Here is a 25,506-nt window from a genome sequence, read left to right as displayed (position 1 = left end):
GTGTCAGACTTTATTTTTTGGGCTCCAAAATCACTGCAGATGATGATTGCAGCCAGGAAATTAAAAGACGCTTACTCCTTGGAAGGAAAGTTATGACCAACCTAGATAGTATATTAAAAAGCAGAGACATTACTTTGCCAACAAAGGTCTGTCTAGTCAAGGCTATGGTTTTTCCTGTGGTCATGTATGGATGTGAGATTTGGACTGTGAAGAAAGCTGATCGCCGAAGAATTGATGCTTTTGAACTGTGGTGTTGGTGAAGACTCTTGAGAGTCCCTTGGACTGCAAGGAGATCCAACCAGTCCATTTTAAAGGAGATCAATCCTGGGTGTTCATTGGAAGGACTGATGCTAAAACTGAACCTCCGATACTTTGGCCACCTCATGGGAAGAGTTGACTCATTGGAAAAGACCCTGATACTGGGAGGTATTGGGGGCAGGAGGAGAAGGGGGCAACAGAGAATGAGATGGCTGGATGGCATCACCAACTCAATGCACATGAGTTTGAGTAGACTCCGGGAGTTGGTAATGGACAGGGAGGCATGGCGTGCTGAGATTCATGGGGTCGCAGAGTCGGACATGACTGAGCGACTGAACTGAACTGACACAAGAGTAAGGGAACCAGAGAAGCTCATCACAATTAGAGGACCATGCCCACACCATAACCTTGTCAGCAACCTCACCATTGAAATTGTTGTCCAAGGCTCTGTGACCCCATGTAGTGCAGCACGCTGGGCTCCTCTGTCCTCTACTATCTCCTGAGGTTTGGTCAAATTCACATCCATGAAGTCTGTGATGCTATCTGCCCTTAAAGTATTGTTATAAAACTCCTTGTCAGGGACTTCCCTGGTGGTCTAGTGGTTAGGACTCTGCACTTTCAATGTAGGGGTGCAGGTTCTATCCCTAGTTGGGGAATTAGGATCTCAAGTGGCATAGCCAACAAATGAAAATAATATTAACAATACGATAAAAAAAGACTACTCATGAAATCATCTATCATTGGGACACACAGTTTTTTGAGGCAGGAACCTGCTGCATACCCTTTTGCTTGGCAAAGCAATACTATCCTTTTATACTTCACCTGGTAGCCCACAAGGCTACTCTGTCCATGGGATTCTCCAGGCAAGAATACTGGAGTAGGTTGCCATTTCCTTCTCCAGGGGCTTTTCCCAACCCAGGGATCGACCCTTGCTGGCAGATTTTTTTTTTACTGTCTAAGCCACAAGGGAAGCCCTTGTAGTACAAACTTCACCAAATCTCTAAAACTCTGTCTCCAAAATTTAATCCAGCACCAGTGCAGAGAGGCAGGGTTTTCAGCACCATTAGGACTTCGTATTTTCACTGCCAAAGGCAAGAGTTCAATTCCTGGTCAGGGACTAAAATCACGCAAGTTAGCTGACACAGAGGAAAAACACACACACACACAAAAAAAAAAACATTTGAAAAAAAGAAAGAAAAAGGAAAAAAATATAGAGAAATAACAATTAAAACTGTACTCAAACAAACAAACAAACTGAAATGTTATTTCCCCACCTGATTGCTAATATCCCAAAGTTTGATGGCTATTTTGGCTTGAGAGGGTGTTTGCAGGCAGGGTCCTTATACATTGTTGGTGGGTCCGCATGTTGGAAGATGCTTTCGTCACATCTGTGACTGCCACTGACCCCCATTCTCTTTAACTCAGCAACGCCAGTTCTAGGAATTTATCCTATAGACATAATCTCACATGTGCAAAATACCACATATAAAATATGAATTGAAGCACTAAAAGATTGGTAACAATTTATAGCCAAGGAGCAGAATGAGGGGTGAGGGGCTTAACTGGATGGAACATTCTAAGAGGAAAGTAGGGTTGGGATTCTGGTTAAAGTGACATAACAGGATTCTTAGTGAAGGCAGGCCAGGGCATGAGATATCATCTGAGTTAGTGAAAGAAAGTGAAAGTGAAGTCGCTCAGTCGTGTCCCACTCTTTGCGACCCCATGGAGCCTACCAGGCTCCTCATCCATGGGATTTTCCAGGCAAGAATACTGGAGTGGGTTGCCATTGCCTTCTCCAGAAGATTTTCCTGACCCAGGGATTGAACCTGGGTCACCCGCACTGTAGGCAGACGCTTTACCATCTGAGCCACCACCTGATCAGATACTGAGGGGATCAGATATAGAATATGGAGGATTCTGGCTGAACCAATTTAAAAGAATTCTTGCTAAAATTGTGGACATACAAAAATTGAGGCCTCATTTAAAAGTTTAGCGGGTCCTGAGCAGAATGTGGTCAGAGAGAATCTTTGTTATGCCCTTTTCTACTTTTAAAAATATTTGGTCACATGACTGTATTATTGTATTGTGTTTTTTTGTTGTTGTTGTTGTTGCCATGCTACACAAGGCATGGGTGATCTTAGTTTCCCCAATAGGGATTGAACCTATGTCCCTTGCAGTGGAAGCATGGAGTCTTAACCACTGGACTGCCAGGGAAGTCCCATACAAGAAAACTTTTTTATATAAACCAAAAAGTAAAAAAGAATTTAATACAAAATAATTCATAGACTGTGAGAGAGGATACTTAGAGTGAAAAAAGCAGGGAACCATTGACCTATGTTAAAATATAAAGTGTTTTTACAGGAACCAAATCATTATTCAAACTCCCTTTGCAAAGAAAATAATAGGAAGATTGATATTGGCGTTTATGGTGTAGAGTTTCCACATTAAGAGTCTCAACGTTTGTGCAACACAGTATCAAGTAGATCTGCTCACAGCAATAGAATCCTCTGTGGCTTGGCGGGATGCCAGCCCTATCTCATACTTTCTTTAATTTTGTAGCACTCAGAAGACACCAATAAGTGGAACTGCTTCTGCTTCCACCAGTCTTAGTTTTCCCTTTTAAATTAAAAAGGTTCTCTGGGGGAGAGCCTGACACTAAGCACCAGTAGGGGAAGGAACACTAGCCCCACAGCTAAAATTCCCAAGATTCAAGCTCTCCTCTGTCACTCACAGCCTGTGTGATCCTACACAGCATCTCTGCCTGTCTCTCTAACTTCATCTTCTCATATTTAAAGAGGCAACATCATCTGTGCTTGTCCAACTTCAAAACCTTATTGTGAAACAAAATAGACAAGGTGGGTGAAAGGCCTTTGAAAAGCCCCAAGTATCATTCTGATGTAGGGCTGCCAGATAAAATATAGGATTCCGAGTTGTAATGGAAATTCAGACAAACAACTAATGTTTTATGTATATATCCCATGCAATATTTGGGATTATATTTATACTGAAACTCAATTTGTTATTTATCTGAAGTTTAAATTTAACTGAGCATCCTGTATTTTTATTTGCTAAATCTGGCAACCCTTTTTGCTATCATATAACAACATCAATGAAAACAATAGAAAATACTTACCTAGCGGTTATTACATCCAGGACTGTTCCTTGAGCCATATATATATATGTATATAACATATGTATATATATATATATATATAAACTCACTAAATACTTTTAAGGAAGGTGTACTAGTAGACTTACTTCACCTGCCTTAATTAAGGCAGGAATTTGTCCAGTGTCACATGGCTACTATGTTCAAGCACTAAAACTTGCTCATGATTCCTATATAACCTGTTTGGGGAGCACTGGCTCAACAGAATCACTGATAAAATTTTTGTGTGTGAAGAAATGCATGGATTGCCCTTGTGCTAAAATGTTCTCCCAGAGAAAGAGATGACTGTTTATTTTGTTTCCCTATAAGACAAAACATAGTTATTCCTATTGGTATAGATGGTGAAACAAGGCATAGTAACTTTTCTAACATCAGAGAATTCTTTCACCCACAGCCCAAATATTTTATTGAGCAACTACTATATCTTGCACACAGTTCTAGAGACTTGTGATATAGCAGAACAAAACAGGCAAAGATCCCTGGCCTTACAGAGCTTATATTCTAGCTAGAAGAAACAGAAAAAAAAAAAAAAAAAGCAAGTTCTATTGTAATTAGAAGGTGAAAACTATGCAATAAAAAATAGAGCAAAGACTTCCCTGGCAGTCCAGTAGTTCTGTTCTGTTCTGTTCCGTCGCTCAGTCATGTCCGACTCTATGCGACCCCGTGGACTGTAGCCTACCAGGCTTCTCCATCCATGGGATTCTCCAGGCAAGAATACTGGAGTGGGTTACCGTTTCCTTCTCCAGGGGATCTTCCTGACCCAGGGATTGAACCCGGGTCTCACGCATTGGAGGCAGAAGCTTTAACCTCTGAGCCACCAGGTAGTTAAGACTCTGCAATTGCACTGTAGGGGCACAGGTTTGATTCCTGGTGGGGGAACTAAGATCACTCAGGCAGTGCAGTGTGCCCCCCGCCCCCCAAGAAAAATGTTCTTACTTAACAGGTAAACCCTAACAGATAAAAACTACCAGGAACACATCTGTAGTCCAACAAAGAGGTTAACTTGCCGCAGGGGAGGCCACCTGGGGGAGGAAGGTGGGCATCTTGGAAAAGGGAGTAGGGAGGGGCTTCTCACAGGATTGAAGCTCTTTTTGGATATCAGCACAAGCAGATGGAAGACCAGCTCTGGGTTGGGTGCTGTTGTGAGGTGCAGCAGTTTAGGAACTGGGTATCTTATAAATCTTTGGGTGCTCAGGTAACAGGGAAGAGCCAAGTCTGACACCATGTTGGATCTGATTATTTGACTTAAACGTTGTCATTGCTCTTGTTATAATCATACATTATGGCCTGCCTCAGGGAACCCTGCCCTCTACTCAAAATTAAACTAAAGTGGCTTTGTTCCACTCACTGGGAGACAGTCTGACCATGCCCACCTGTCAATGGCTGCAAGAAAAAAAGTGATTAACACAGCCCCTCCTGTTTTGCAAGATAAAGCTACTTTACTTCCTCACTCCTGTCTCTCCCTGTTCTATAAAAGAAACTGGCATCCAGGCACCCATAGGATGGTGTTTCAGGGACCTAGTCTGCTATCACCTCAGTCCACAGGTGATACTTTCCTATTCCTGGCCTCTACACCTCGTCTCTCAGTTTATTGGCCTGTCATCAGCAAGCAGATCGAGCTTGGACTCGGTAATGGAGGGAGAAATGAAGTGGAGCTGGGCAAGTCATCGGTAAAAATGCTTCATTTTCTCCAGAGGGATTGTCAGTCATTTTGCAGCCATGCTGTGACCTTGAGGGAAACATTGTTTTCTGTTGGTTTTGCCACTGTCCTTGTTTGTGTCTGTTGGGTACATTGTGGTCTGACTATCAGTGGGATGGATTTTCACTTTCTCAAGGTAAAGAGATTATGTAAAAAAGCAAATTTAAGGGTTTGTGAAAAACTGCTCAGGATTTAGTATGCGGCATCCGAGTGGACCGGGGGCATTAACGGAGAAGTAAGAGTAAATACTTTTTAATATTCCTAGTTTTAGAAATAACTCTTTGAAGCTGGGATATTTCAGATAGCTTTTATTATTCAATATCTATTAAAACTGTAGTGTGAAGCACACTGTTAAGGGTTTTACATGAACTTTAATAAGTTTCACAGCCATCTTCAGAGATGTTGTGCTTCAGAGAGGTGTGCTTAGTGGCTCAGTCGTGTCCAACTCTTTGCAACCCCATGGACTGTGGCCCACCAGACTCCTGTCCATTCGGATTCTCTCAGCAAGAATACTGGAGAGGTTTGCCATGCCCCCCTTCAGGGGATCTTCCTAACCCAGGGATCTTCCCGACCCAGGGACCAAAGCCAGGTCTCCTCCATTGCAGGTGGATTCTTTACCATCTGAGCCACCAGGGAAGATTCTTTGGGGGGTAGGTCCTGTTATTATTTTTAAATTATTTTTTGTTTTACAGACGGAGAAGGAGGAACACTAAGAGGTAAGTTAACTGACTCAAAACTACATTGTTAGAAATGAGAGATGGCCAGAGGTTAAGGAGACAAGCTGACTGCACAACCTTTGCTTAGCCACCTTGCTCTTCTCTTGGGTTGAGAGATCACACCGCTAACGGGAAGAACAAGAGAGAACATTTGTTAAAAATGTTTAGTCTGGCCAGGCACTAAAATTTCAGTGAAAGCCTACTCGGATAAGGAAACTGAGGCTAGAGAGAATGCGTATCCGGGCCAAGTTCGTACAGTTATGTTAACTGGTAGAGCCAGGAAAGTCTGGATTCAAACCCAGGACCCACTCACCGCCCCCCCCACCCCAATCCCAGTTCCGCCTCTCCACTGCACCAGCCTCTGCTGGGAAGGTCTCCTCGAGGTGAATGCCCTTGAAATGAGGACTTTGGTTCCCTAGGCGTGGAACCTGGGGGCAGTAGGTGGGGCGGGGGTGGGCGCTCACCTTGGGGAGCCCGCCCTCGCCCCGCCCCTCCCGGGCGGAGCCGGCTCGTCCACCAATCAGAGGGCGCTGGGGGCGGGCCGGGGGCGCTCGGGCCCCGGCCCAGCAGTTCGAGCGGCGAGAGCGCTCGTCGACGCGACGCCGGGGCCGAGGGGAGCGAGCGGGCGCCTCAGTGTCCTTCCCCTCCCCGCCCGTCGCCGGGCCGCCTTCTCCTCGCCGCGGCCGGACCGGAATTATGTGATCCCGGAAGTTCCGGCGCCATTGCTGTGTGGGATAAACAGTAATGGCGGAGGCTGAGGCTCCCGGAACAACAGCCACACCATCGGGAGCAGGAGCGGCGGCGGCCTCCCCCACCCCTATCCCCGCAGCCACCTCGCTGTCCCCGGGGCCAGGGGGCGGGGGAGGCGGCAGCGACGGCGGCGGCGGCGGCGGCGGCTGGACCAAGCAGGTCACCTGCAGGTGAGGCGCGGGGCGGCCGGCGCCGGCGCGGGGAGGGGACCGGGGCCGCGGAGGAAGGGGCGGGCGGAGGCGGGCGGCGAGCCGGCGTTGCGGTCCCCGCGCTCGCCGCGCTGCGTCAACCCCCGCCGGCCGCCGAGGCCCGGCGCGCGGCCCCGCTGCGGAGCCGCCGCAGCGCCCGCCGCCTCCTCCCCGCAGCGGGCCGAGCGGCGGGCTGACTCCTCCCTCCTTTCATTGTAGCCGATCCCCCAGCCCCAGCCCCCGGCCTGCGGGCTCGCCGGTTCCGAAAGCGGGCTTGGCGGTGTGGCCCGGAGCCCGCCTCCCCGCAGCCCCGCCGGGCCGGGGATCGCCGCCGCGGGCCCGCGGGGGAGAGGGGGGCCCGGCCGCCGTGTCATCCGTTTGTAACGTCTTCCCGGGTCTCTCGGGCCCCGCCCGGAGCGGGGAGCTTTTGTGATTTCTCCTCTTGTGTGTTACCGGGCTGGGCGGTTCTGAGCTTTGTCTCCGAACCGAGTGCCGGCCCGGGGGGGTCTTCTCCACCGCCTTAGGTGTTACGAGCTACCATTCCCGTTCCCCCCCCTCGGCTGGAAGGTGTCTTGTTTTCAAGTCCACGCGTCTTAAGGGAGTCCGGGAGCTCGTCGCTCCGCAGGGAGAAGGATTTTGTTTTGGGTTTGGGATGTCAGATGAACATATTTGAAAAACATAAGTGATTAGTAGAGGCCGGTTATACGGACGTGTGGCTGTGTGTCTAAGATAAGGGCATTTAATATGTCGTACTTGAGTTTTTTTCTTAAGTGATCAGTAGGCGACTAGAAGCTTTTGTTTTTCTGTCGGGTGAAAAAATCAGTTGAAACGCCGTTATTCACCTAGGTGGGGTAATTTCTATGTAGGTATCAATACTTGAAAATATTTTTAATATACAAAACTCACTGTCCTGGTATTAACAGGGGTGAAGCGTTCTCAGTGCTTAATATGATAAATTTAAGACATGAATGTTAAGCTTAACTATTTTCAATAAGGGGACAGAGAAAGCATAAAAGCTGTTTTAGGTAGCTTTTTTCAGTCATCTGTTGATGTGAGAATACTTGTGCAGTATCCCAAAGAATGAGAATTTAAAAATTCCTATTCATGGAACCAGATCTTTGAGTCTGTTAATTGTTTTCTCTGCAATGCTGCAATTGATGTATATGTGCTAGCTAAATCTTTTAAAATAAACTAGTGTAACCTTTATATTCCTGAATTTTCTAGCCTTTTACCCTGCAGTTCCAATCTGTCTGCCTGCACTGAGAATAATCGTCCTTTAATATGTGAATTCTTTAAGAACTCCATGCAGTTTCTTAATTTTATCAATACACACCGACTCTAATCTCAGTGATTGGCTTTGAATACCCATCACTAGCTTGACATTACTTTTACTTGTCTCATTATTATCCTGTTGTTTCTGTGTCTGAGCTAAACTCAATGTCTGCAGAGAATGCATTGTCACTTCTGCACTTTACTTTCCTCTCTGTTAGAAACTTTTCCCTGATCTACTTCCCCTTTTCTAGTTCCTTACCAGTGTCATTAGAATTCAAAACAGCTCACTAGACTAATCAGTTCCTCTTTGCCTACCTTTAGATCTTTGAATTTCTGAAATATTCTGGATCACTCTGGGACCAGCGCGAGTTTCTTGCACAGGAACCCTAATAGTTTAATATATTTAAGAAATTTACATCATCGAGTAAGCTATTTCTAACAAGTGTTATGTATCAGATACAGGGTTAGACACGCTATTGTTGTTTTTCATATAAAGCAACCTATTGCTTTTACTTGAAACTGTTATCCAGTAAAAAAGTACAGACTAAGTGATAAGTCTTGGGTTTTAATACTTGACATTACTTTCAGTTTAAGTACTAACATGATCTATTGAAAATCTTTCTGCTTTGTCTCGGGGAATACGAGATATATAGTCATTCATTTATTGTAAACTTTGAACTTTTTGAGAACAGGGGCCCTATTTTGTTTATCATTTTATCTGTAGGGCTTTATTCAGTGCCTGGCATGTATATCTTTCTGGGACTAACCTCATTCAGTTATTCTGTAAATAACTATTTGTGCTTACAATGGGAGAGACATAGAGCTAGATGTTGAAGGAAAGGCAGGAATGCACTGTATTATAAATATTTGTTTTGTGTTTGATAGCAAACTCTGCTTTGAAGAGAATTCAAGATAGTCCTGTGTTCTAGTGTGAGCCTCTTTCCCCTTGTATCTAGGAATTTGACTAGGGCTATCTTCTTTAAGGGTATAATCCTTAGAAGTTGTTAGGATGTTGGAAATTTGTTTTTAATTGCTCAGAATCCTCTGAATTTTCTTGTTGGTTAGTCTTTTTTAAATATTTCTTTTAAAAATTCTATCTCATTGTGTTACTTTCACAGCTTAAAAACCTAGATATAGTTTTCCCAAAGAACTGTGTTATGCTGCCCCCACCAGGCTGTTCTGATAACTTTTATTAGCAGAATTCTGTAAAATAGAAATGCTATTGCTTCTAGTTTTCCTGAGTTTGGGGGATTAAAACAATGAAATTGTAACTTGCAAGTTGTAATTTTGAATTTAGATACTGCTAAATATTATGTGTACAGTTCCTTTAGAAGATAAAAGGCAGAATAAACTCTGGTTCTTAAACACCAGGAATTTACAGTCTGGTTTGAGAAATAGGGAAGCCCAGGGTACATGTACTTGTCAAGAATTAAGTAACAAAGTAAGAAATATCACAGCAGATTTAGTGATTAACTGCCAACTTACTTAATATTCTGTAATTTCTAGTAAAAATCCCAGACGCCTAACTGTAAGTACTTTGAGGGTCTTGTTTGGTTCTCTTGTACCCTCACAAGCTGTTGGGGTTTCTTGTATGTATCTTGGTAAGAGTGCTTAGGTTTCCAAGAGGTACAGCAGTCAGGGATTCTAGTGGGTTGTATTTGTCTTTATTACCAGATGGTGTCTGGTTGGCACCATGGAATCTTCAAGGCGAAGAAAAGCTTAGAAATCCTGTGGCCCAGCCTTTCACAACAAAGGCAAGCTCAGCCTGGACAATGTCATCAAGATGAATTTGGGTGATGGCTTTTGGTGGTGGCAAAAGAAAAGTGCTTGTGTCTTGATTGGTTTTGTAATGGGAGAAATTCTTGGAAGAGTTGACATTTTTTCCTCTTTCTGTTGTAACTTACACTATCATGTCATAATCTCTTAGATGTAGAGATGGGTTGGCAAGGAGGGATATCACTGAAGACTGAGAGAAAAAAGGCATGAAAAACAAACCAGAAACCCAGACGGGATGTACCGAACGCCCCTGTAAAATAATGTTTAGTATTTGGCAGTAACTAGTTAGGGCTTGTATTCTAGTGTTTCCATTGATGTCAGAGTATCAGGTGATTTTGTGTCTGCTTGAGTTCCTTCGGTGCTGCTAGTTCTGGATCTCAGGAGCTTATGCCATTGCTGAATAGTTCTAGTTCTCTGTCCTTACACTGAGTCAGATTTATGATGTAACTTCCCACATATATTTACTTTGCCAGGAATAGTGCTGGAGGTTACTCCTTTGTCTTCTCCTGGCTAAATTACTCCAGTTGCTTAAAATGTTACAGCATGACATCAGGTCTTCTTTCCCTGTTGGTTGCCTTAGTCTTTCTTAACTGATTGGTTAAGTGTGTACCTTGGAAGCAAATGTAGTCAGGGTGTTTGCCTGCCGGGACAGAGGAGAGATGTGGAAATGAACATGAGTACCAGCAAAGACGTTATACAATTGCTACTTACTAAACATGTGCTCATTTTTATTTTATTTTTTAAGTTTTAAATCTCAGGGGAAACTAAGATTTGTGTAGGTGGTGCTCAGACAGCTTCAAAGCTTGCAGAAAGTTGCCCTATAGTTGTGCAAAAGGTCAGACCTTGTTAGATTGTTAAGCCTGAAAACAGTTGAAATTAGGTTAATTACAATCAGAATTTGACTTCCTGCAACTGCAGTCTTACATTTTGTTATGGACTGAAACCCTTGGGCTCTTTAGGATCTTGCTAATTATAGCTCTTCCTATCAAGATGTTACATTTTTTTCTTTCTGCCTTTACATAGAAGGTATATATTTGCCACTAATCTGAATAGAACCTTTCACATTTCAATTTGAAGCAGCCTTCTTCAAGGCTCCTTTAAGTAAATATGACTGAATCTCTTTTTTTATACATCATTCAATCCAGTGGACAGGTGGGGTACTTACTGCTATTCTACCTTCCATCTGTAGATAACTGTGATACTTAAACCTGGGAATTAGGCACTTTCCCTTATTCTGTACCAGCTGTGTTGTCTGACTCTTCTCCCACTCTTGTGATCCCATGGATTGTAGCCTATGAGGCTCCTCCGTCATTTGATTTTCCCAGCAAAAATATTGGAATTGGTTGCCATTTTCTACTCCAGGCAGGGTATCTTCCTGATCCAGGGTGTCTCCTTCATTGGCAGGTGGATTCTTTACCACTGAGCCACATGGGAAGCGCATATCAGCTGTACATAAATGCATATTTGGGGCAGTTATGACTTGGCAAAATTGTATCTTCATAATTATGTTCAAGGATGAGATGATGAGAGGGAGGATGGGGGGGTTCTACTTATCAGAGTTATCTACAAAAAATAAGACCCTTATCACTTCCTTGTTACTTCAGATTTCTGCTTGGCCCCAGCCCCATTTTCAGTTTAGTAGGTCTAAGGGAAGGTGTCCAAAATTGCATTTCTAGCTGATGCTCCAGTACTTTGGCCACCTGACACGAAGAGCTGAGTCATTGGAAAAAACCCTGATGCCAGGAAGGATGGAAGGCAAAAGAAGGGGATGGCAGAGGATGAGATGTTTAGATGGCATCACCGACTCAATGGATGTGAATTTTGAGCAAAGTGCGGGAGATAGTGGAAGACAGGGGAGCCTGGTGTGCTGCAGTCCACGGGGTCGCAAAGAGTTGGACACGACTCAGTGATAGAACAACAACAAAGCAAATTCCCAAGTCTTCTTAGAAACTGAGTCAAACTCAGTTTTTGGAAATTTCTAGTTAGCTGCACATGTTCCCCCGTAAGGCAGAGGAACAAGTCTGCTAAATGAAGGACAGAAAGTGATTTCCCTTTGCCCATACTTTTGCAACAAATGTTACTTGTATTTTCACACGTGGCTTTTAAAGAATTAAAATGGTTTCTCAAAGAATTGAAACATACAGTAGTCTGATCTGTTCCAGTTTACATTGTTTCTTCTTTTTTTTTTTTAACAGATAAAGCTGCAGATAAAAATTATGACTAAAGTTAGTGGAAAACAAGCTATCTATAGGACTGTAAATTGCGAGCAGTGGTCAGACAACCTGTAGAGACAAGATTAAGGATGACCTCAAAGTTTAAATTGGTGCCTCTGTCTACAGGCAGCCTTCCTGTGGTACCATTGTAGATAATTTTATGATCATATGGTCTAGTTCAACTATCTTTATGTTCATGTCTCATGTTTGTATATAAAGAATATAAAAGAATATATTACTAGTATAGAGTTAGTACTCGTGTGTTAATGGTAGAATATATTGGCCATGGGGACTTACCAGTGGATAGGACTCCATGTTTCCAATACAGGGGGCCCAGGTTCAATCCCTGGTTAGTGAACTAACATCTCTCATGCCAGATCTAAGCCCGCACACTGCACCAAAGACCCAGTGCAACCAAAATACATAATAATAATAAAACAAAAAAGAATGTATCAGTCATGAATTGAGTACTGGCTTGTAATCCAACTTGTGGTTCTTTGTCTCACAGGTATTTCATGCATGGGGTTTGTAAGGAAGGAGATAACTGTCGCTACTCACACGACCTCTCTGACAGTCCATATGGTGTAGTGTGCAAGTATTTTCAGCGAGGGTACTGTATTTATGGAGACCGCTGCAGGTAAGAGTTTGTTTCCAATTTAGTTTTGTTCGGGGTGGATGGAGAGGTTGGGAGAAAAAACTGAGAGTAAAACATGAAATTCCACCAGCTTTGTAAATAATCGATTTAAAGTAGTACTGCTGTGTGGCTTGTAGGATCTTAGTTCTCTGACCAGGGATTGAATGTGGGAGCCATGGCAGTGAAAGTGCTAAGTCCTAACCACAGGACTGTCAGGGAATTCCCTGAATAGTACTTTAAAAAGTGCTCCTTAGGAATGTTAGCACATTCTGATAGATAGATCTCTCATCTATCTGATAGATCTCTCACTTAGAAAGAATGTATTATTACATTTACAATATGTGTTTGTAATATAGTCCTAAGTTTAAGTAGTGCCTGAGGAGCATGTTGGGCAAACCTAGGGATAAGGTGTGGTGAAGGCGTGTTTGCTAATGGTATTTCCTCTTCAAGACCAAGAATAAGGTGTATGTTTGACCAGTTGGGACTGGTTTCAGTTCTCTATTAGATTGAATTATGGAGAGAAAATGGGATCGTAGGCATTTGGGACAGTGTATTATTAGGTTACTACTTAAGAGGGCTTGTCATTCCAACTAAACTTCTCTAAACCACCTGAGCTTGCAAGACTAAATTATAAGCTGACATTATGGAAAATGCTTTAGCAGTGTCTGGCTTCCTAGAATGGTGGAGAACCAAGAGAGGTCAGCTACTAAGTACTTTATCCTTTTTCATTGAATTGGCAACTGTAGTCTTATCAAATTGTAATTCAGCAGCAGTGGGTTTTGCTAGCCATTGGGAAGAGCTAGTTTACAAAATACCTAGGAGTATTAGTTTTCTATTGATGTTAAAGAAATTACCCTGAAATTTAGCAGCTTGGAAACAGTAAATATTCATTATCTCATGGTTGCTGGGGTCTGGAATCTGGGAGTGGCTTAGCTTGGTGAGTGGTCCTAGCTCAGGCTCTCAAGAAATTGCAGCCAAGATTTCAGCTGGGGTGCCAGCATCTGCCATCCTCTGCAAGTCTTGAATGGGGGCTGGAGGACCATTTTGAAGATGGCTCACTCATATATCTTAGTTTCTCTCCTGGTGGACATTTCCCTTGGGCTGCTTTAGTGTCCTCACATTAACTTGTGCCCAGAGTAAGTGATTCAAGAGAGACATCAGGGACGAAGCAACAATGATTTTTTATGACCTAGTCTCAGAAGTCGCAGGCTGTCACTTCCACTATATTCTGTTTATTACAAGCAAGTCACCAAGTCCAATACATGTACAAGGGGAAAGAAATTGGGCTCTACCTGTTGAAGGGAGGACCATCTCTAGAAAAGATATTTTGACAATGTCATATCCAGTTTTAGCAGAAAAGAATTGTGTCAGCTATTGGGGTTCAAATGCTTAGTGTTCAAAAGACTAAGAAAATATTGATGAGCAGGATATTGATGGTAGGTTACCTCACATCTTCTTTACTAGGACATCTAGTTAAGTGGAGAGAGAAAGGAAAAGATTCTTTCCATGTGGTCCATCATTTTGCCCTCTGCTAAATTTTTGCAGTTTTGCTGGAAAGGAAAAAAGTGATACAATGACACTCCCCCAAAAGAAAAAAACTAAAACTAAATAACCCAGATATGTCTTTTGTAATCACAATATTAAAGAGGGCAAAAGTGTTAAAAATCCGTCCTACCAGAAATGAGCGATTGCTCCTTTGTAGTAGGATGGTCCAGCCTAATTGTCGGGCAGTTGTGTTCCCTGACTAGGCAGTCAGTTGAGAGACATCAGCTATAGAGAGGAGTTGAACATGGGCGAGAGTGGAGATGGACTCGGAGGTGCTGAGCAGAGAGAGAGAATACAGGCTGTGATGAGTATGGCTGGTCTTATTTCAGAAGAGGTACCCCTCCGATTGGACCGAGAATATAGGCTGTGGATGAGTATGGCTGGTAACAGATGAACCTCTTAGTTCAGAAGAGGTACCCCTCCGATTGGACCGTACAGCTGAAATGTTTGGGAAATAAGGTTAAACTGAAGAAATCCGAGCTAAATCCTAGACGCCCTTGTGTTAAATCAGCTTATTTTTCAGGGACCTCTGCCGCCCCACCAACATTCCGTGTTCTCCTTGGGACAACAGTATAGAAGCCCATCTTCCTTATAACCCTGTGTTTCAAGTGGGCTTCCTCGTGGGAGACAATTTTAGTTTTCTTTTTAGTAAGGGTATATAGCTCCCTTTTAGAGAGAATGATCCTGATATGAGCGGGCTTTAGAGCTCTTAGGATAAAGTGAAAGGAATTAGAGAAACCTATATCCTAATAGTCTGCCTGAGAGGAAAGTTTGGTGACAATTGTTTGGGACTGGCTGATACAGGTGATTATTAAGAGCTTGATTATAGAGTAGCTAAGGAAGGAGTCTTATGGGCTCGTTCCAAGACTGTTTCCTTGTTAAAACTTGACCTGGGAGATTAAGCCTACTTTTCACTCTTACTATGTAGGGTTCTTTTTTTGAGAAACATAACATTTTAATAGATGAAATAAATACTCCAGTGCATGCAAAGTAAAAACTTGACATTGGAGGTGGGGGAAATATCTCTTACGTAGGGATCTTGTTATACAACCTGACCAATGTCCAGGGATTTCAAATAATTTAACTCCTCATAAAGACAGTAGTTTATAAATAAAAGATAATACCCTAGTTCCAGCAGTATAGAAGGGTTGCTGTATTCATTTTGCATGACGGGGCCCTGTTTTTTAATGAGGCCAGTTCTTTGTTGCTCAGGACTGTTGTCCAAGATCTAGCATCCTTGTTGTTCAGTCTCTTGGTCATGTTCGACTCTGTGACCCCATGAACTGCAGCACACCAGGCCTCCCTGTCCTTTGCCATCTTCTGGAGCTTGCTCAATTTCATGTCCATAGAGTTAGTGATGCTATCTAACCATCTCTTCCTCTGCCACCCCCTTCTCCTTTTGCCTTCCATCTTTCCCAGCATCAGGGTCTTTTCCAGTGAGTTGGCTGTTCACATCAGGTGGCCAAAGTATTGGATTTCAGCATCAGCCCTTCCAATGAATATACAGGGTTGATTTCCTTTAGCGTCCTTAGTAATTGCCAGAGAACTCCCAGTCATCGTTTCTAAACACCCACTTGGGAAAGGGACAGGATTGCCTTCTTTGACAACTATGGTTATGGTAGATCCTCTTTCATTTGGAGGGTTTTTTGTTTGTTTTGACTGCACAGCATGCGAGATCTTAGTTCCCCTACCAAGGACCGAACCCTTGCTCCCTGCAGTGGAAGCGTGGAATCTAACCATTGGACTGCCAGGGAACTCCCCTTTGGAGGAGTTTTCACTGTAGACCTACTGAATCCTATACATTAAAAGCTTAAAAGGCAGATATCAAACCTCCCAAGGGTGGGTGGTGGGTGTTGCAAGCCAACAAGATGAAGAAGTGTTCTTTTGTGTAGAAGAAAAATTAAACTTCCTTCACTGGAAACTTTATCAGAGTACTCTTTGCAAGATATGAAAGGAAAACACAATATTGATTTCAGTGTTGTCTCAGCATTAATCCCCCATTCAACTCTTTGGCTAAAAAGGATCAGCGATTCTGTGATAATTCATTAAAGAATTAATTTAATAACGTTAACAAAACCACTGTCATGACTGTGAATCCAGTAGATATGATTAGCTGGGGCTGGCAGACTTTCAGTATGGGGCCGGAGAATTAATATTTTTAGCTAGGCAGGCCATATGGGCTCTTGTAGCACAAAAACAACCCTAGATAATACATAAGCTAATAGTGTGGCTAGGTTCCAATGAAACTTTTATTTTGGGACACTGAAATTTAATTTCATGTCATGAGACAATCTTTTTTTCCAACATTTAAAAATGCCAAAACCATTCCTAGCTCCAATTGCGTTTGACCTGATGCCTGTAGTTGACCAGTTTCTATTCTAAGAAGAGCTCTCTGCTTCGCTGAACCATTAGCTTTTAGCAAATTCCTTTCAGAATAGGAGTCTTGCTTTTTCTTTCTTAATTTATTAGTTCTTTCTTGTGCTCTCTCTATCTCTTGTGCTCTTACTTAGACAAATTTTTACTTTAAAAGTATATTTTGTACGATCTATTCTGCACTGTTTACAAATGTCAACCTTCTTGCTAATATTCTATGCTATCAAAAATATTATACCTTGTTGATTCCTTGATAAATTTACCTTAGAACCAAAATGCACTCCTTTCAAAAAACTTTGTAGTGGGACTTGCTAGTAGTCCAGTGTTAGACTTCGCACTCCTAATGCAGGGGGCACCTGGGTTTATCCCTGGTTGGGGAACTAGCTCCCACATGCTGCAGCTAAGACCCAGCTCAGCCAAATAAATATTTAAAAAAATCCAACTTTGTTGTATTTGCAATTTGATAGATGATGATGAGCATTCTAATTGTTTTTTAAGTAGATATTTGAGTCATTTACCCTAAAATTCTTCAAACAAATATGGCAAAGGAGAAAGAACAGAAACTAAAACATGGGCACTGAAGTTAGTTCTTAGACACTTTCGCGTCTTGACATTTAGTTTTACTTAATCCTTTAAAACTTCCTCAAAGCCCTGAAGGCTGTCTTCATTGGTGAAGCTGGCATCTTAATTCCAAAACCTCGGTTCTTTTCTAAGTTAAAGACTGTGAAAGTAATTAAAATGTGAGGACTGGGGACTAGATTTCTAAGGTTCCCTAAAGCTCTAAAACCTCAGAGCAATGCTGTTCAGTAGAACTTTGTATGATAGCATGAATGCTTTCTATCTCCTGCCCAAAAAAGAAACTGCTAGCTACATGTGACCACTGAACACTTGAAAATATAGCTAGTCGAAGGACCAAGGAACTAAGTTTTGAATGTAAGTGTAAATAATTAGATATAGCTAATGGCTGCTCTGTTTTACAGGGCAGCTTTAGAGTCACATTAGAGCTGCTGCTAAGTCACTTCAGTCGTATCCGACTCTGTGTGACCCCATAGACGGAAGCCCACCGGGCTCCCCCATCCCTGGGATTCTCCAGGCAAGAACACTGGAGTGGGTTGCCATTTCCTTCTCCAATGTGTGAAAGTGAAAAGTGAAAGTGAAGTCGCTCAGTGTCGGACCCTTAGCGACCTCATGGACTGCAGCCTACCAGGCTCCTCCATCCATGGGATTTTCCAGGCAGGAGTACTGGAGTGGCTTGCCATTGCTTTCTCCGCACATTAGAGCTAGAACACTACTTAACACGTCATCTCTAATATATTTTTGATGATGAAGTGAGACTGTCCAAGTGAAAAAGCGTGTTCATGACCTTTTTCTTGCATAATTCCAGCCTTGAATAAATGCACTGGATTTTTGTGGCTGATACCAGGATACTCAAAGTAGGTTACCTAATGCTTATGAATTGAAATAGGAGGGTTTGAGATAATATAATGAAACTGCAATACTTTGGCTACCTCATGCGATGAGTTGACTCACTGGAAAAGACTCTGATGCTGGGAGAGGTTGGGGGCGGGAGGAGAAGGGGATGACAGAGAATGAGATGGCTGGATGGCATCACCGACTCTGTAGACATGAGTTTGAGTGAACTCTGGGAGTTGGTGATGGAGAGGGAGGCCTGGCGTACTGTGATTCATGGGGTCGCGGAGTCGCACACGACTGAGCGACTGAACTGAACTGAATGATAAAAACCGCTCAGCAAATGTTTGGCATGTTAAAGAGCAGTCTTGAGTTAGAATGTTTTATCTTTTAGATGTAAACACAGACACTTGAACACAGATGACCAGTGGTTAGTACTGCCAGTGAGTTAGTTAATTTCCAGAACCGCTAGATACATACTATACATTATAACAGTTTATGGATTGGATTAGCCAAAAAGTTGGTTCAGGTTTTTCTGTAAGATGCTATGGAAAAACCGAGATGAACTTGGCCAACCCAATACTACGTTCATCATTAATTTCTTGTGTCTGAGTGAATTTCACAGCCTAAAATATTCTAAGAATTGTGAGGATTTTCTCAGGCAGCAAGGTGATTCTTGAGGGAAATTAGTTTTTTTCTGTATTTGGAGATGAGGTTCAATAATAATTTTATAGATGACAAGGAATCAGGAAATGCACAAGGTAAGAGTTCAGAAAGGTAAGTGAGTGGATGGATGTAGGAGAAAAGGAAATACACATCGTATATTTTATAAATATTGTTTCTCCCTTTTAATATTGGGAGCATTTTAATGTAGGTATTGGTAAAATGGTCCACATTTTTACTTGTCGGATTTGAGTGTTGGCCTTGCTTTGCTTAGTCAGTCAGTTTTGGCTGCATAGTCTTTTTTTTAGCAGAGTTGTCATGGTAACGATAAATTGTCAACTGAAACTCCTAATGAGAGTGGAATTTGAGGGGTAATAGTACTCTTGCCTGGAGAATCCCATGGACGGAGGAGCCTGGTGGGCTGCAGTCCATGGGGTCGCGAAGAGTCGGACATGACTGAGCGACTTCACTTTCACTTTTCACTTTCATGCATTGGAGAAGGAAATGGCAACCCACTCCAGTACTCTTGCCTGGAGAATCCCAGGGATGGCAGAGCCTGGTGGGCTACCGTCTAGGAGGTCGCACAGAGTCGGACACGACTGAAGTGACTTAGCAGCAGATGGTCTGCAGCAGGGGTGGGTGAAATGTGGCTCGAAGGGTACATGTGACTGGATGCTGTTTCTGTGAAGTTTTATTGGAACACAGTCACGCACAGCTCTTTAGATAATGCCATGGCTTCTTTGGAACCACAGTTACAGACTTAAATAGTTGTGACATTGGCTGTTTGACCTGCAGAGCCCTGAATCTGTATGGCCTTGCTACTCAGACTGGTCCCTGGACCAGTGGCATTGGCATCACCGTGCGGGGACTTGTCAGAGACATGCAAAATTAGGGGCTATACTCCAGACTCAGAAATTAGGTAACTGCCTTTTAACAATTCCCCACATGATTCACAGGCACAGTAGTTTGAAAAGAACCCAAGGACAGGATTGGGAATGTACATTCCATCTAGAGGCTTCTGGTTAGACAGTGATGGTTGACTTTATAAATTTTTTTTTCTTTTTAAGATATGAACATAGCAAGCCACTGAAACAGGAAGAAGCAACTGCTACAGATCTAACTGCAAAGTCATCCCTTGCTGCTTCCTCGAGTCTCTCATCAGTTGGACCGACTGTTGATATGAATATGGGCGAAGCTGAGTCAAGAAATTCAAACTTTGCAACTGTAGGAGCTGGTTCAGAAGACTGGGTGAATGCCATCGAGTTTGTTCCGGGGCAGCCCTACTGTGGCCGGAGTGAGTATCTGAAGAGAAAAAATTAGAAGGCTGGAGAGTGTTTTATCAATTAGCTGAGTTTTAACAACTTTTCCTGCTTCCAATTTTCATATTTAGCCTAGTCTTTTAATATTCTTAAGTTAGGTCACTTAAAAGAAAAAAAAACAGATGGAGCAAAAGAAACTTGTTGATTTTCAATAGTAATGAATGTAGAATGTTTTGAAAAATGGATGTTTATCTCCTTTAATCAGTACAGTTGAAATACATTCAAAAACTTAAAAAAAAATTTTTTTTAACAAGGCTAATCTTGGAAATACTAGTAGCAAAAGACATTCATTTCTTTCAAGAGTGGGGGGATTAGTTTCAATAGACTATTTTGGAGTTCCTCTTAAGTTCTTTTTATCTTCTTTAGCGAGACTAGTTCTTGTATCTGCCTTTAACTGTTTTGGACCTTTACCACCCTCTTAAACGTTTTTCAGCTGCCCCTTCCTCCGCTGAAGCCCCTCTGCAGGGCTCAGTAACCAAGGAGGACGTGGAGAAGGAGCAAAGTGCAGCGGAGACCAAGAAGCAGCTCTGCCCCTATGCTGCAGTGGGGGAGTGCCGCTACGGGGAGAACTGCGCGTATCTGCACGGAGACGCGTGTGACATGTGCGGGCTGCAGGTCCTCCATCCCGCGGATGCCGCCCAGAGGTCACAGCATATAAAAGTAAGTTGAAGGAAGCACGCACGCTAACAGGTGTGAGAACTGTCTTTGTCCTTTCACAGCATTGTCAGCTCATGTCAAAGAGACGTCGGGTGAATCAAATGGTTCTCTTTAAACAGGAGTGTTTCCCTTTCTGGCCTTCTTGTCTGTTTTGTCAGGAATTAGGCTTTTAGAACCTCAGATTATGGGCTCCCCCCCCCCCTTTTTCTTTCCTTCTTTTTTTAAAACAATAAATTTCCTGAAATTCAAGTTCCATACAGCTTACTCTTCTAAAATGCATATTTCATTGGTTTTTAATGCAGTTGCATAGTTGTCTAATCATGATCACTATTCTCTAATTTAGGACATTTTCATTCTCCCCAGAAAAGAGACTTAATACTAACTCCTTTAGTCTCCATTCTACCCTTCCTCCAGCTCCTGGCGACAACTCATTTATTTTGTCTTCATGAATTTTTTTGTTTTGGGAATTTCCTGTGAATGGAATCATGTGGCCTTTGACTGGCTAAAACAGTAGCATAATGTTTTCAGGATTTGTTCATGTTTTAGTGTGTATCAGTACTTTAGTCCTTTTCATGGCTGCATAATAATCCTCTGGATGGCTGTGTGACATTTTGTTTTTCCATTTGGGTTGTTTCACCTTTTGCCTATTAAGAATAATCCCCTGAACACTCATGTATAAAGTTTTGTGGACATACATTTTGATTACCTTAAAATAAGGTTGCTACATCATATGGTAACCCTGTGCTTAATATTTTGAGCAACTTTTTCCCAGTTACTGTACCATTTTACATTCTCCTTAGTAGTGTATGACGGTTTCAGACTATCATTTTAAGCCCATTTGTATCTTTTTTTTTCTGTGAGTATACTGTATTGCAAACCTGATTAGAGGAAATTTTGCTTCTAATCACAATCATGTCTGTTTAATAAAAATTAAATTTGGTTGTGAGGGTGGGAGTGAAGCATGGTATAATAACTAGCATGTTTTTTATAGAATAAAATATGTGTAGTATAATGTTATGTTAATTGTACCTCATTTAAAATAAAAAGTAGGTGATGTCCACACAGAAATGTGTACATGAGTGTCCATATCATTATTCATAATGGCTTCAAAGTGGAAACAACCAAAGTATCCATCATCTGATAAATGGAAAAACTAACTGGTCTCTCCATATGATGGAATGTTACCCAGCAATAAAAAGAAATGAAAGTCATATATTCTACAACATAGATAACCTTGAAAATGTAGTCAAGTGAGCAAAACCAGTCACCAACGACCACATATTTCTTATGAAACGCCCTGAATAAGCATACCCACAGATTTGTCGTTGACTAGAACTGAGGGTGTTGAGGGAGTGTGACGTCTGTGGATTTGGAGTTTCTCTGGGGTAGAAAATGTCCGGATACAGACGGAGGTGATGTTTTTATAACTCTGTATGTGCTGGAAACCATTTCATTGTACACTTTGAGTAAGTGCATTATATGGTATGAAATTATATATCTCAATACTGTTTTATTTTGGGTGTGAAACTTACATGCCTGGCACATAATTGTCACCTAATAAATGTTAGTTTCCTTCACTCTTATTTTCTGACAGGTGGCAAATTAGAGTCTTAATCCTAATTACATTTTCCATCTAGAAACAAGTACATCAACAAACAGTATGAAAAACAGCCTGTAATGTGAGTAACTGCAAGGGTTGAGTTGCAGGATAGAGAAAACTAGGTAATTCTTTAGTTCTTGAAGTTGAGTCCTCAGAATTTGACTTGACAGTATCTTGAAGTCCCTCGATGTCCACACACCTGTACCGCCTGGTAAACAAAGCTGTTTCTGTTGTCATATTGGGAACAGTTCTCTTTTCAGTTGGCTGTTGACTCTCTGAACGGGAGTTCTTAGTGGTCTCGCATGATTCCACAACCTGACTGCACCTCTCTGTCCACTCTCTAGTCCTGCATCGAGGCCCACGAGAAGGACATGGAGCTCTCGTTCGCGGTGCAGCGGAGCAAGGACATGGTGTGTGGCATCTGCATGGAGGTGGTCTATGAGAAAGCCAACCCCAGCGAGCGCCGCTTCGGGATCCTCTCCAACTGCAACCACACCTACTGTCTCAAGTGTATTCGCAAGTGGAGGAGTGCTAAGCAATTTGAGAGCAAGATCATAAAGTGAGACTCCTCCCCAATCTTCGTTTGTGCTTTCTATTTTGGGGAAGAATTTAGTATCTTGTGCCAACTTTCAGCCAGATGGACCGCATTTAAATGCATGCATTTTATCTCGAAACTGGGGTATTCTTCTAATTGGGAGTTCTTCTTTGTATTTCAGCTAGCTTCTAGATTAGTTGGTATATCTACTTTTATTTGAACGAGGAAAACCCTGTGTATCAGTTAGTAGAATCTTCGTGCTTTTTTCTGAGGAGATTGTGTTTAATGGATTAGCCAGTTTAGGCTCAGAGAAGCGTATCTAGCTCTGTATGTATGTTTCCTGGCATTTTACATTTTCCACTTTCCTATTCCATCCATTAAGCTAGCCAATAATCCACCATCCTTTAAAAATTGTTCTCATAACTGAACAAAAACTACATAATCTAAACAGAGCAAAGTTACAAGAAATAAATTTATTTAAACGAAAGAAAAAGGAGTCTGTGTGAAATGTCTTCTTTTTGTTGTTGTTTTTTTTAACCTAAAGTTATTTTTTTAAATGAACTGGCTAGCCATTGAGTTGAACTTACAAAAAAAGGAAATGGTCAGTTGTGTGGAACCCTTGCAGGAAGTGCCCATTTGCCTTTCAGTTAAGTCTTTAAGTCTGGAGGTGACACACCAGGGTGTGTCCTTGAAGGAGAGTGGGCCTGTAAAGGGGAATTTGCATTGCAGCCTGTTCATTGTTTCCCAGGTCCTGCCCAGAATGCCGGATCACATCTAACTTTGTCATTCCAAGTGAGTACTGGGTGGAGGAGAAAGAAGAGAAGCAGAAACTCATTCAGAAATACAAGGAGGCAATGAGGTATGAGCACTGCAGCCTTTTCTCAAGCTAAGATCCCAGCGTGTCGCTTGGGCTCACTTTGAAAAGAAACAGTGCTGCATTATACACTCCTACCTCCTTCCTACCCTTTCTTTAACTTCCCAGTACGGTTTGTCACCCCTGATGACGTTTACCCGGTGTGTATCTTGCTGTAACACAGTCGCTGGGGTGCACGCCCAGTGGCTGTGTTATAATGAAGCCTGCACTGCTGGTCTGGCTAACGCCCCAGGAATGGGGTCTGCCTTATCCCGAGTCTGTGTCATAGTTGTCCTACTGTATTCTTGTGTGTGGACCTTCTCGAAGGCTCTCTCTCTGCTGGATCTGCGATTCTAGGGCTGTTAAACAGCTCGACTTGAACAGTTTCTGGTTCTAGTCAGTGTTTTCATGCGTGGCACACACATATTTAAGAACACACCTTGGGGAGGGCTGTTAACAGACGTACCGGTTCTATTCCCTCCCCATTTTAAAGAAACCCTGGATGATAGTCGAATACAGACCTGAAATCCACCGTGAATAAGGGTTGCGATATTTTCCTTTCCAGCAACAAGGCGTGCAGGTATTTTGATGAAGGCCGTGGGAGCTGCCCATTTGGAGGGAACTGTTTTTACAAGCATGCGTACCCTGACGGCCGTAGAGAGGAGCCACAGAGACAGAAAGTGGGAACACCAAGCAGACGCCGGGTAACTCTCACTGTTCTTTTAAAGGAGGGGAAGTGCCGCACGCTGAGCCCGAGGCCGCACAGATAGGGGCAGGGGAAGGTGAAGACCCAGGGCGAGGAGTGCGAGACTAGACGATTAAAGCAGACCAGCCTCAGCAGACCGGGAGGGCTGTGAGAGGAAAAGCTAGAACGCTTAAGGCTCTAGACTAAACGGTGTGCCGAGTAACCAGCGGGGAGGCGTTGGTAAAAGTCGAAACCCTAAATCAGAAGTCTTGGTTCGTCATGCCCTCTGGTGTGCTGGACGTTTTGCCTTAGAAACCACAGACTAGAAGATGCTGCCCGGCAGTGCCACCCCTATCACGGCCTTGTTTTTTACAGGCCCAACGAAGGAACCACTTCTGGGAGCTCATCGAGGAACGAGAGAACGGCAACCCTTTTGACGACGAAGAGGAGGTTGTCACCTTTGAGCTGGGCGAGATGTTGCTTATGCTTTTGGCTGCAGGTGGGGACGACGACCTGACAGACTCTGAAGACGAGTGGGACTTGTTTCACGATGAGCTGGAAGATTTTTATGACTTGGATCTATAGCAGCTCGGCGGGGCGCGCGAACTGGTCTGCCGAGCCTCAGGCGGCAGCGGGCCTCGGGGGTGGCGGCCATGCCCAGGCTGCTCTCCTAGGCAGGCCTCTCAACTCCAGGTGCTGTCGTAATCATTTTTACCCAGGGCCTGTCTTCTCAACCCCTCACCTTTCCCCAAGGAGTATGTTGTTTGTTTGAAAAAGTTACAAAAATAAATCTGAAAGTTAGTTTTTTTGTAACATGAATTTAACTGTCAGACAGTTAGTGTAGGTTTGTTGCATCACGTTTTTCCACCAGATCCACACAGTTCAAGGGGAGCATACCTGGATTTCCAGGATTCGTTTTGGAGGACCCTGGGTTCAGCAGTATCAGCACTGGCCCCTGCCTTGGGGGTCCAGGAAGTGGGGTGATGGGTGAAGGGTCTGAACTGTAGCCTCCTCCTGCTCTAGGCTTGGGAGGTAGGTGCTTGGTTTCTGGTGAAATCTGCGCATCTGTGTTTTTCTGTCTGGCCCCTGTCCCGTCACCCCCGCCCTGTGCGCTCGTCCTGTGGTTTTGGTCTCTGTTTCATTGCACACAAGTAATAATACTACTGGGCACCCAGAACCAGGTGTGAATGT

At 43.1% G+C, this 25,506-nt stretch overlaps 1 protein-coding gene across 2 annotated transcripts; it reads left to right on the top strand.

Moving 5' to 3' along the window:
• Positions 1-6,380: 6,380 nt before the first annotated feature.
• Positions 6,381-25,116, top strand: MKRN1 (makorin ring finger protein 1). Of its 2 annotated transcripts, XM_055421368.2 has the most exons (8): positions 6,381-6,762; positions 12,550-12,678; positions 19,734-19,960; positions 20,419-20,645; positions 22,587-22,801; positions 23,526-23,636; positions 24,196-24,334; positions 24,691-25,116. In XM_055421368.2, exons 1-8 carry the CDS (start codon positions 6,587-6,589, stop codon positions 24,898-24,900), a joined length of 1,434 nt encoding a protein of 477 aa, XP_055277343.2. In that variant the 5' UTR covers positions 6,381-6,586; the 3' UTR covers positions 24,901-25,116. The 2 variants fall into 2 exon arrangements, with proteins under 2 accessions (XP_055277343.2, XP_055277344.2); XM_055421369.2 differs by lacking the exon at positions 12,550-12,678.
• Positions 25,117-25,506: the final 390 nt, after the last annotated feature.

Source organism: Moschus berezovskii, chromosome 3 (assembly GCF_049115385.1).
Source record: "Moschus berezovskii isolate FMDL1 chromosome 3, NW_MosBer_1.0, whole genome shotgun sequence".
NCBI lineage: Eukaryota > Metazoa > Chordata > Mammalia > Artiodactyla > Moschidae > Moschus > Moschus berezovskii.
Note: the sequence above shows the minus strand (reverse complement) of the source record. Positions and strands in the feature narration are given on the sequence as shown.

What these genes read in the sequence shown, in the direction of transcription:
- MKRN1 (XM_055421368.2), top strand. Translation starts at nt 6,587, where the DNA reads ATGGCGGAGGCTGAGGCTCCCGGAACAACAGCCACACCATCGGGAGCA. An exon ending in TTTGAGAGCAAGATCATAAA is followed by an intron (nt 22,802 to 23,525) that starts GTGAGACTCCTC and finishes ATTGTTTCCCAG; the next exon opens with GTCCTGCCCAGAATGCCGGA. An exon ending in AAATACAAGGAGGCAATGAG is followed by an intron (nt 23,637 to 24,195) that starts GTATGAGCACTG and finishes TTTCCTTTCCAG; the next exon opens with CAACAAGGCGTGCAGGTATT.